The 11,467-nt window shown below is 70.2% G+C and overlaps 1 protein-coding gene across 2 annotated transcripts; it reads right to left on the reverse strand.

Annotated features, from left to right (window-relative positions):
• Positions 1-757: 757 nt before the first annotated feature.
• On the reverse strand, positions 758-6,516 carry PLAUR (plasminogen activator, urokinase receptor). Of its 2 annotated transcripts, none has more exons than XM_075907424.1 (7): positions 5,691-6,516; positions 4,188-4,298; positions 3,269-3,415; positions 3,039-3,188; positions 2,604-2,741; positions 2,095-2,241; positions 758-1,343 (listed from the first exon to the last, which is right to left on the reverse strand). In XM_075907424.1, the coding sequence occupies exons 1-7, from the start codon at positions 5,716-5,718 to the stop codon at positions 1,093-1,095; spliced, it is 972 nt and encodes a 323-aa protein (XP_075763539.1). In that variant the 5' UTR covers positions 5,719-6,516; the 3' UTR covers positions 758-1,092. The 2 variants fall into 2 exon arrangements, with proteins under 2 accessions (XP_075763539.1, XP_075763538.1); XM_075907423.1 differs by lacking the exon at positions 5,691-6,516 and adding an exon at positions 4,975-5,131.
• Between the last annotated feature and the right edge of the window lie 4,951 nt (positions 6,517-11,467).

An 11,467-nucleotide genomic window follows, 5' to 3' on the forward strand; every position in this document is an offset into this window, starting at 1 on the left:
TGCCCCACCAGCAGAAACAGCTCACAGGGACTTGGGGGGCAGGACAGGGGGCTGGGAAGGGAAATCAGGGGCATGGGGGCCCAGAGCCTCTCTGAGGTGTAATGGTTAGAGCTGGGAGCTAGCAGCTCTGGAAGGGGAGTGAGGGCTAGTGGGTGGGGTGGGGGTGTGGCTGGGACGCACAGAACCGGGATGGGGGGCGGGGATGGACATACAGACTCTGCTGAGAAACAGACACTGTCCCAAATTCCCCCCCCCCGCAATATCTACAGCGCCCCCCCCCACACACACGTCCACCTTCCCCCCCAGGCCTCCGCCTCTGGCAGCTGCACCCCCCACATCCTCTGACACACACACACAATATAACGCAGCTGAAGCCACAACCGGCCTCCTGCCACAACAGCGCCCAAGCCGCAATCAGACACTTCCCCTAGAAGGGGAACTCGCACCCTGCGAGAATCGAAGAAGCCCCCAATCAAACATCACACACACGCCACCCTCCCATCCGCAGCACCACACACACACACGGCAGGGCAGCTGCAGTGCGGCCCGGGGTGGGGTGTGTGTGTGTGGGGGGGGGGGCTGGCTCACAACCTCCCCTCCCCCAGTGCCACCGGGTTGTCCCTTTGGAAGCTGGCAGGAGCCCGGGGGATTCTGGCACCCCCCAAATGGCCCCCTCTGCTCCTGAACCCAACCTCCCCCTCCCTGCCCCCGCAAAGCACCCACCCAAGACAGCGCCCCCTGCTGGGCAGGGCGGGAATTACAATAAAATAAAGTTTATTAACAAATGACCAACCAACCATAACTTATAATAAAATAATCATAATAAAAAACCAGGCTCCGGGGCCTGTCAGCTGCCGGCAGCTGGGCGAGGGGCTGGGGGGACCCCCGGGGGACCCCAGCGGGTGGGTTGAGTTGGACAGGCCTTAGCACTGGGGAAAATAAATTATAGACCTTCACATCCCCGGAGGGCTTCCAGGATTGAGGGGGCAGGGCAGTGGGGCGGCTCACACGGTGTGGGGGGAACAGCCCCCTGCTCTAACCACTAGCCCCCGCGCCCCTCCTGGAGCTGGGAGAGAAGCCAGGAGCCGGGGCTCAGCCGGTGCGGGGCAGGCGGGCGCGCAGGGCCAGGAGCGCGGCACCGCACAGCAGGGCGGGCTGGGCCGCGGGCCGGGGGCTGGCCTGGCTGCGGGGCAGGGGGCCCCCCTGGATCTCGCTGTTGCAGAAGTTGCCGCGGCAGCAGCGGGTCCGGGCGCCGGCCAGGCCCTTGTAGACGGCGCTGTAGGGGGCGGCGCACCAGGCCGGGCTGGCGCAGCCCTTCAGCACGGCGCCCGGCCCCGCCAGCGCTGCGGGGGAGGGCACGGGAGTGAGACGGGGCCTGGAGCCGGCCCCCGAGCCGCCGCCCGCCCCTCCCCCGCTGCCCTGCCCCCGGCCACGCGCCCCTCCCCCCGCTGCCCCGGCCCCGGCCACGCGCCCCTCCCCCCACGGCCCCGGCCCCGGCCACGCGCCCCTCCCCCGCTGCCCCGGCCCCGGCCACGCGCCCCTCCCCCCACGGCCCTGCCCCCGGCCCCGCGCCCCTCCCCCCGCTGCCCCGGCCCCGCGCCCCTCCCCCCGCTGCCCCGGCCCCGGCCACGCGCCCCTCCCCCCACGGCCCTGCCCCCGGCCACGCGCCCCTCCCCCCGCTGCCCTGCCCCCGGCCACGCGCCCCCTCCCCCCACGGCCTTGCCCCCGGCCACGCGCCCCCTCCCCCCGCTGCCCTGGCCCCGGCCACGCGCCCCTCCCCCCGCTGCCCTGGCCCCATCCACGCGCCCCTCCCCCCGCTGCCCTGGCCCCGGCCACGCGCCCCTCCCCCCGCTGCCCTGGCCCCGGCCACGCGCCCCTCCCCCCGCGGCCCCGGCCACGCACCCCTCCCCCCGCGGCCCTGCCCCCATCCACACACCCCTCCCCCCGCTGCCCTGACCCCAGCCACTCGCCCCTCCCCCCACTGCCCTGCCCCCATCCACGTGCCCCTCCCCCCACTAGCACAGCACCCCCAGCTCAGCCCCAGCCTGGCTCCTGCCGCCCGGCGCCCCCTGCTGGTTCTGCAGCCTGGCTCACCGTGGCTCCCCACAGCCTCCATGCAGTGGGTCATGGGCCCCTGGCACTGCACCGGGGTGACGTTCTCGGGGGCGCAGCCGTGGCTGGAGTTCCCTTCGCAGGCGTAGCAGGTGGCCCCGTTCAGGGGCAGGGGGGAGTCCAGGTATTCTGGGGGGAGCAAGGGCAGGATGGATCCCCAGGCAGCCCCAAAATGGCAGGTGCCCCTCACTCCCGCCCCACAGCCCCTGCCCCCCAGACCTGCCGGTGCCCCTCACTCCCGCCCCACAGCCCCTGCCCCCCAGCCCTGCCAGTGCCCCTCACTCCCGCCCCACAGCCCCTGCCCCCAGCCCTGCCGGTGCCCCTCACTCCCGCCCCACAGCCCCTGCCCCCCAGTGCTAACTGTGCCCCTCACTCAGCCCCCCCAGCCCTTTCAGTGTGCCCCAGCCCTGCTGGTGCCCCTCACTCCTGCCCCCCAGCCCTGCCAGTGCCCCGCCCCACAGCCCCTCCCCTGCACGCCGCGGTGGGGGTACCCTGGGTGCCGTTGTTGCACAGGCTGGAGTTGCAGCACTGCAGCAGGTAGAAGCTGTCCCGGTTGTGGAAGCCCAGGGGCTCCCGGCACCGCGTGATCCGCCCGCAGCCTTTGACCCGCCGCTCGTCCTGGGGAAACTCTGGGGATGGAGAGAACAGGCCTGACACGGCCCCCCCTGCAGGGGGGACTGGCCGGCTGGGGCCGGGGGGCGGGGAACGGGGCTGATCCAGTCTGGGGGGCTGGCTTGGCGGGGAGGGGGAACAGGGCTGATCCAGCCCAGGGAATTGGGGGCAGGGAACGGGGCTGATCCAGTCTGGGTGAGGACTGGCTGGCCCAGGGGGGCAGGGAATGGGGTCAGTCCCCTCTAGGGCCTTGGGGGGTGGCTCCAAGAGGCAGGGGCTGTGGGGCGCTGGGGTCCGGGCGGGGCTCCGCTCACCTTCAGGCATGGAGATGGCCGTGATGTCCACACATTGCTCCTGGGGGTCCAGGCACCGGATGCGCGGCACGGAGGGGCCGTGGCAGGAGTGGTCGGAGGAGACGCAGGAGAAGCACTCCAGCTGGGCGGGGGAGGAGAAGGAGGGGAGGGCTGTGGGGAGAGAGCGGGGTCAGTGGGGAGCCCTGGGGGAGGGGGGGACCCGGGGGACCCCGGCGGCTCTGGGGACTGACCGTTGGGCGCCCCCTGGTTGCAGAGGTCGGTAGCGCAGTGCTCCTCCGCCAGCAGCACCACGTGCCCGTGGGAGACGAAGGAGATGGAGTTGTTGGGTTTCCCCGCCACGTCGCAGCCCTTCTGGATCCGCTCGGAGACCCCGGAGCCTGGCGGGGAGAGGAGCGAGTCAGCCATCGGCGGGGCTGGGGCAAGGGCTGTGGGTCGGGAGTGGGGGCATCGGCGGGGCTGGGGGGGCACTGGGCCGGCAGGGGATGCGGGTTGGGAATGGGGGCACTGATAGGGCTGGGGGGGGAGGGCTGGGGTGGAGAGCCAACAGGGGCTGTGGGTCGGGAGTGGGGGCACCCGCAGGGCTGGGGGGGGGTTGGGCTGGCAGGGGCTGCGGGTTGGGAATGGGGGCACTGGTAGGGCTGGGGGGGGAAGGGCTGGGGGGAGAGAGCCAACAGGGGCTGTGGGTCAGGAGTGAGGGGCACTGGCAGGGCTGGGGGGCACTGGGCCAGCAGGGGCTGCGGGTGGGGGGCACTGGCGGGGCAGAGGGGGGGCACTGGGCCGGCAGGGGATGAGGGTTGGGAGTGGGGGGCACTGGCGGGGCTGGGGGGGGCACTGGGCCGGCAGGGGATGAGGGTTGGGAGTGGGAGGCACTGGCGGGGCTGGGGGGGGGCACTGGGCCGGCAGGGGATGAGGGTTGGGAGTGGGGGGCACCAGGCTGGCAGGGGCTGCAGGTCGGGAGGGGGGGCGCTGGTGGGGTTGGGGGGGTGCTGGGCGAGCAGGGGCTGCGGGTCGGGAGCGGGGGGCACTGGCGGGGCTGGGGGGGGGGCGCTGGGCCGGCAGGGGATGTGGGTTGGGAGTGGGGGGCACTGGGGGGGCGCTGGGCCGGCGGGTCGGGAGCGGGGGGCGCCGCCCGGTCCCGGGGGTGCTCACGGGCGAGGGTGGTGAGGACCGTCGTGCGACACCATCCCTGCTGCTCCCCACAAGCCTCCGTGTCCTGGCAGCTCCGGTCCCCGTCGCAGGAGAAGCACCGCAGGGCGGCCACTGGGGGAGAGACCGGGCGTAGCAGAACAGACCCCGCTGCTCTAACCACTCGGCCCCGCTGCCCTCCCGGAGCCGGGGAGAGAACCCAGGGCCCGACAGCGGCTGGTTCGCAGGGGCCCGCAGCCCGAGTCTGTAGCCGTGGGGCGGGCCACACACGCCTCAGCGCCCCCCCCCCCCCCCCCCGCTTCTCCTTCTCCTTCCCCTCTAACCGCAGCCCGGCCTGGCTCACGGTGAATCACAGCTAAGGGGAAATGAGGCGATAAATCCCCCCCCCCCCCCCCGCGCTCTGGGGCTGATCCGCTCCCCCGGGGGCCCGCCTGCTCTTTCAGGGGCGCCCCTCAGCTCACAGCCCCCCCCCCGCGCCCTCCACATCCCCCACCTGGCAGGAAAATTCCTCCCCCCCCCCCGGTTTCTCTTAGCCACCCCCCGGCAGGATCTGACTCAGGACTGAGACGGAACCAACCCCCCCCCCCGCGTCCGTCCGGCTGCAGAGAGCCCCCCCGGGACAGAAACCGCTCTCCCAACCCCCCCGCTTTAACCACTAGTCCCCCGTCCAGACACGGAAAGCAGGCGTGCGGGCTCCTAGCCCCCCCGCCCATAGACAGCCCAGGCGCCAGCCCTAACCACTAGTCCCCTCGCCCATAGACAGCCCAGCCGTCCCGGCTTCAGGCGGTACCTTGGCCCAGCAGCGCCCCCAGCAGGACGCATCGCCACACGGACTCCATGGCCTCGGGGCTCGAACTCGCGGCGCGGAGGGCCGGGCTGATCTGCCCTGGCGCCAGCGCCGGGGCCGCCTTAAGAACCTTCCCCGCCCTCCCCCGCGCCTGGACACACCCCTTCCCCCCCTTCCCGCTACCGGGCTGGGGCGGGGATCCCGGGGGCTCTGAGGGTGGGTGTGTTAAAGCAGGGGAGTATATGGGGGGGGGCCCATGGGGCGGGGCTGGGGGAGGGTTCTGAGGAGAGGTGGATTAGAGGGGGGGGGGATATAGGGGACCCCATGGGTCAGGGCTGGGGATTATGGGGGGAGACAGGGGACATGGGGGCCCCATGGGGCAGGGCTGGGGGTTATGGGGGGAGATGGGGGCCCCATGGGGCAGGGCTGGGGGTTATGGGGGGAGGCAGGGGGGAGATGGGGGCCCCATGAGGCAGGGCTGGGGGTTATGGGGGGAGACGGGGGGATATGGGGGCCCCATGGGGCAGGGCTGGAGGTTATGGGGGGAGACGGTGGATATGGGGGCCCCATGGGGCAGGGCTGGGGGTTACTGGGGCCCCCTGAGGGGAGGTGGGTCAGAGTGGGGGTATATAGGGGTCCGGGGGGCGGGGGTTAAAGAGCAGGGAGTTCTAAGGCAGCAGAACATTCTACGCCCCCCAGGCCCCACTTCTCAGACTCACCCCATGTTTTTCTACCATTGCGACACATCTGTTCAACAACGTAAGCGCAGCCGGGCGGGCGATGACATTTTGGGTGGATAAAGTACAAACCCAGTGAAACGCTGTAACACTTCACACACACATTCCGCTTTCAGCTGTTGCCGACCCCCGACACCGCTGGGGAAACACTGTTCTAGGGGGTCCTGTGGGGCGTGGGGCAGGCTGGCTGGCTGGCTGCCTTGCCGGGCCCTTAGGGTCTAGGGTTGGGGGGTGGAGGGCCCCGTGGGGTGTGACCTGGCGTCATGTCTGGCCAGGGCCGGTGGAGGATAAAAGCCCTACTACTGCTGCTGGCTTGTGGCTGCGGCTCCCTCCCCTGGGACAGGGTGCAATGGAAGGGGGGATCCCCAGGACTCGGTTCTGGCCCTACTGGGGCGCCCCAGGGCCCTTTATGGGGTGCAGAGTCTCAGGCTGAGGTCCCCACAATGCACGTGGGCAGGTGGGGCTGGGAGCCAGGATGCCTGGGTTCTACCACAGCTCTGGGAGGGGAGTGGAGTCTAGTGGTTGGGGGGGGGCTGGAAGCCAGCACACCCGATTTCTGCCCCAGCTCCGGGACCTGAGGGGGGAGTTTCTCTGGCCTGCGTTGCCCCAGGTCAGGCTGGATGGTCACAAGGGTCCCTGTGGCCACGGAATTTGTGTGTGGCACTGTGTGTCACCGCGCACGTGTGACACGAGGCCTTGTGCTCAGGCCGCCGGCTGGCTCGCGGGATGGCGCTGGGGTGAGCAGGACGTGGATGGAAAACGTTCCGGGCAGGCCCAGGCGCCCTCCTGCCCCCCGTTCTGGGACGAGGCTCACACAGAACCCCCCCACTGCTGACACCCCCTGGTCTCACACGCAGACACACACACCCCCTCACACGCTGACACCCCCCCAAACGCTGACACCCCCCCAAACGCTGACACCCCCCTCCCGGTCTCACACGCAGACACACACACACCCCCTCATATGCAGACAACCCCCTCACACGCTGACCCCCCCCTCACACACTGACACCCCCCCTTCCGGTCTCACACGCAGACATGCCCTCTCACACGCAGACACCCCTCCTCCTGCTCTCACACACAGACACACATCCCCCCCCCTCACACGCTGACACCCCCCCTCACACACTGACACCCCCCCCTTCCGGTCTCACACGCAGACATGCCCTCTCACACGCAGACACCCCTCCTCCTGCTCTCACACACAGACACACATCCCCCCCCCTCACACGCTGACACCCCCCTCCTGGTCTCACATGCAGAAACACCCCCCCTCTCACACGCAGACACCCCCCTCACACGCTGACACCCCCCTCCCGGTCTCACACACAGACACACCCCCCCCACACACACACTGACACCCCCCTCCTGGTCTCACACGCAGAAACACACACACCCCCTCACACTCTGACACCTCCCCTCACACGCTGACACCCCCTTCCCAGTCTCACACACAGACACACACACACACCCTCACACACTGACCCCCCCCCTCCTGGTCTCACACACAGAAACACAACACCCCCTCACACGCTGACACCCCCCTCCTGGACTCACATGCAGACCCCCCCCCACAGACACTCCCTCTGTTCTTACACACAGAACCCCCCTCACATGCAGACCCCCCCATTCTCACACAGACCCCCTCACACTCAGACACCCCCCTTGCCCGTTCTCACACACAGACCCCCCCCAACATGCAGACACCCACCTTCTCACACGTAGATTCCCCCTTGTCACACGCAGACCCCCCTAACACGCAGACACTCCCCCGATCTCACGCAGACCCCCCCTTGTGGCAGGAGACACGCCCGGCCTGTTCTCACACGTAGACTCCCCGCTGTCACATGCAGACCCCCCCCCCCCAGTTGTTTTACGCAGCAGAAAGCACCGGCCCGTTCAGTAGAACTGGGAACGGAAACTGGACACGAAACCCCAAACCACTTCCCCTTCCTGAGCTGGACAACTCCAGCCCCTCTCCTGCCCCCCCCCATCCCTGCCAGCCGCCTCACTTCTCACCCCCCCAACCACAGCCCGTCCCCCTACCCGGCTACCCCTCCCCACCCCCAACCACAGCCCGTCCCCCTGCCCCAGCTACCCCTCCACACCCCCAACCACAGCCCGTCCCCCTACCCGGCTACCCCTCCCCACCCCCAACCACAGCCCGTCCCCCTGCCCCAGCTACCCCTCCACACCCCCAACCACAGCCCGTCCCCCTACCCCGGCTACCCCTCCCCACCCCCAACCACAGCCCGTCCCCCTGCCCGGCTACCCCTCCCCACCCCCAACCACAGCCCGTCCCCCTGCCCCAGCTACCCCTCCCCACCCCCAACCACAGCCCGTCCCCCTGCCCCAGCTACCCCTCCACACCCCCAACCACAGCCCATCCCCCTGCCCAGCTACCCCTCCCCACCCCCAACCACAGCCCGTCCCCCCTGCGACACTGCGGGGGTGTGTGTGTGTTTGTGTTGCTTGCCCAGTGTGGCTGGGGGTTGTTAACGTCCAGCCAAGGACGGGGCCTTGCCCCAGGCCTGGCCGCCCCATCGCCCTGCCTGGGAGCCGGGCCTGGCTCGCTGGGGACCGGCCTGGTGTGCCGGGCGCTGCCCCCACCCTGCCCCAGGCAGCCGAGCGCTCTGGAGTCTTTCCCCCGCGTGGGTTTCCCCATGTTGCTTGGGCCTCGGAGGTGACAGGAGGTTGCTGTTTCAGTGCCCACCACAGGCCAGACGGCTCGGGGGCCAGATGCCAGGGTGAGGGGTGGCACAGGAAGTGTGGGGACATGCACGGAAAGCAGCCCCCCACCCCACCGCCTAAGCAGACACCTTCTCCCCATTGTATAGCAGGGGAAACTGAGGCAGGCAGCTTCCAGCCCGTGGTCTGGCTCACAAGCTGGGCCCCTCAGAGGAGGTTTTGAAGGAACAGGACGGGGGGGGGGGGGGGGGGGGGTGGGGGGCGGATGCACCTCACCGGCTCTGCCAGGAAAGAAGGAAGCGCCCGCCGTGGGGTGAGGTAAGCCAGTGACCTCATAGCGCAGCAAGTCTGGGAGGAGAGTGGGGGCTAGTGGTTAGAGCAGGACAGGCCTTCTGGGCTCTCCCCCACAGGGATGATGTCTCACCTACAAGAGGCCCCTCCCCTCCCCGAAACCCAGGTCAGCCTGAGTCAGCAGGAGCTCCGGATGTGACCTTTGCCCCCCAGGCACTGCATGGTGCCCCACCCTGGGAACCCAGCCTCGCCCGAGGGGGGCCCTGGCTCCTTATTTGCCCCCCTGGGGCTTGTTCTGCTGCCCCCCAGCATCTTCCCTGCTGCACCCCCATCCCTGCCCTGTGAGCCCCCCATATCCCTGCCCTGTGAGCCCCCATATCCCTGCCCCTGCTGTGCCCCCCCATATCCCTGCCCCGCAACCCCCATATCCCTGCCCTGTGAGCCCCCCATATCCCTACCCTGCAACCCCCAATATCCCTGCTCTGTGAGCCCCCCAATATCCCTGCCCCGCAACCCCCCATATCCTTGCCCCGTGAGCCCCCATATCCCTGCCCTGCTGTGCCCATATCCCTGCCCTGCAACCCCCAATATCCCTGCCCTGTGAGCCCCCCAATATCCCTGCCCCACAGCCCCCCATATCCCTGCCCCGCAACCACCCATATCCCTGCCCTGAAGCCCCCAATATCCCTGCCCCGTGAGCCCCCATATCCCTGCCCTGCAACCCCCCATATCCCTGCCCTGTGAACCCCCAATATGCCTGCCCACAGCCCCCCCATATCCCTGCCCCACAGCCCCCCATATCCCTGCCCCGTGAGCCCCCATATCCCTGCCCCACAGCCCCCCATATCCCTGCCCCGTGAGCCCCCCCATATCCCTGCCCCACAGCCCCCCATATCCCTGCCCCGTGAGCCCCCCCATATCCTGCCCCACAGCCCCCCGTATCCCTGCCCCGTGAGCCCCCCAGTATCCCTGCCCTGTGAGGTGCCTGCTGCGCCCCGCTCCAGTCTCTGGCAGCTGCCGCCCTTTGCCATTCCCTGGACAGCCCCCTGCTGCGTGTCCCCAGCTCCCCCCACGGTGCCCAGCCCCCCTCAGCGTGCCGGCTTGTGGGGCGTGTGCAGGGGTCACTGATGAGACAGGGCCAGGAATCCCAGGAATCCTCCTGGCCCCAGGCCAGCCCAGCCACTCACAGCCACGCGCCTGGCTCCAGGCAGGGAGGGGATGGGGGGGCAGGATGTCTGGATTCTTGCCCAGCTCTGGGGGGGGGGGGTTGCAATGGGTTCTGGGGGGGCAGCGGCTCTAGGGGAAGAGGAGGGGCAGCTGGAGGCCAGGGTGCCTGGTTGGCTGAGCAGCCTTTCCAGGGTGCTCCTGCCAAGGATGTGAGGAGAGTGTGGGAGCAGTGGGGGAGGGGAGCTCATGGGAACCCCTAAGCCATGGCCCCCCTAGAATTCAACAGGGACCCTAATCTAGCAGCAGCTGCCATGGCCCCAAGAGCTGCCACTGCTGGTGGCTGGTCCAATGCTGGCCAGCGTCAGCAGAGCTGGGGGTCAGGACGGGGACCCCTGGCTGGGATCCTGGGGTGAGGGGTTTCTCCACGCAGGGGGGTAGGGGCTGACCCGTCCTCTCCCCAGGCCCGGGGGGCAGGCAAAGGCAGTGGCCACGTAGGAAGGAAAACTCTTTATTGGGGCCCTGCCAGCGGGTGGCACCGTGGGGGGAGCAGACAGCAGCCGAGCCGGGCGCCGTGGGGGGGAGCAGACAGCAGCCGAGCCGGGCGCTGTGGGGGGAGCAGACAGCAGCTGAGCCGGGCGCCGTGGGGGGAGCAGACAGCAGCCGAGCCGGGCGCCGTGGGGGGAGCAGACAGCAGCCGAGCTAGGCGCCGTGGGGGGAGCAGACAGTAGCCGAGGCGGGTGCTGGGGACGGAGCAGACAGCAGCCGAGCCGGGCGCCATGGGGGGAGCAGACAGCAGCCGAGCCGGGTGCCGTGCGGGGAAGCAGACAGCAGCCGAGCCGGGTGCCGTGGGGGGAGCAGACAGCAGCCGAGCCGGGCGCCACGGGGGGAGCAGACAGCAGCCAAACCGGGTGCCATGGGGGGAGCAGACAGCAGCCGAGGTGGGCGCCGTGGGGGGAGCAGACAGCAGCCGAGCCGGGCGCCATGGGGGGAGCAGACAGCAGCCGAGCCGGGCGCCACGGGGGGAGCAGACAGCAGCCGAGCCGGACGCTGTGGGGGGAGCAGACAGCAGCCGAGCCGGGCGCCATGGGGGGAGCAGACAGCAGCCGAGCCGGGCGCGTGGGGGGAGCAGACAGTAGCCGGAGGTGGGTGCTGGGGACGGAGCAGACAGCAGCCGAGCCGGGCGCCATGGGGGGAGCAGACAGCAGCTGAGCCGGGTGCCGTGCGGGGGAGCAGACAGCAGCCGAGCCGGGTGCCGTGGGGGGGAGCAGACAGCAGCCGAGCCGGGTGCCGTGGGGGGAGCAGACAGCAGCCGAGCCGGGCGCTGTGGGGGGAGCAGACAGCAGCCAAACCGGGTGCCATGGGGGGAGCAGACAGCAGCCGAGGTGGGCGCCGTGGGGGGAGCAGACAGCAGCCGAGCCGGGCGCCACGGAGGGAGCAGACAGCAGCCGAGCGGACGCTGTGGGGGGAGCAGACAGCAGCCGAGGTGGGCGCCGTGGGGGGAGCAGACAGCAGCCGAGCCGGGCGCCATGGGGGGAGCAGACAGCAGCCGAGCCGGGCGCCACGGGGGGAGCAGACAGCAGCCGAGCCGGACGCTGTGGGGGGAGCAGACAGCA

This window comes from Pelodiscus sinensis, chromosome 24 (genome assembly GCF_049634645.1).
Source record: "Pelodiscus sinensis isolate JC-2024 chromosome 24, ASM4963464v1, whole genome shotgun sequence".
In the NCBI taxonomy this organism is placed as follows: domain Eukaryota; kingdom Metazoa; phylum Chordata; order Testudines; family Trionychidae; genus Pelodiscus; species Pelodiscus sinensis.

Coding starts and splice junctions, on each gene's coding strand:
- PLAUR (XM_075907423.1), bottom strand. CDS start 5,023: ATGGAGTCCGTGTGGCGATGCGTCCTGCTGGGGGCGCTGCTGGGCCAA. Junction 2,742..3,038: donor GGCCATCTCCATGCCTGAAG/GTGAGCGGAGCC, acceptor CTCCATCCCCAG/AGTTTCCCCAGGACGAGCGG. Junction 2,242..2,603: donor GTGCAACAACGGCACCCAGG/GTACCCCCACCG, acceptor TGCTCCCCCCAG/AATACCTGGACTCCCCCCTG.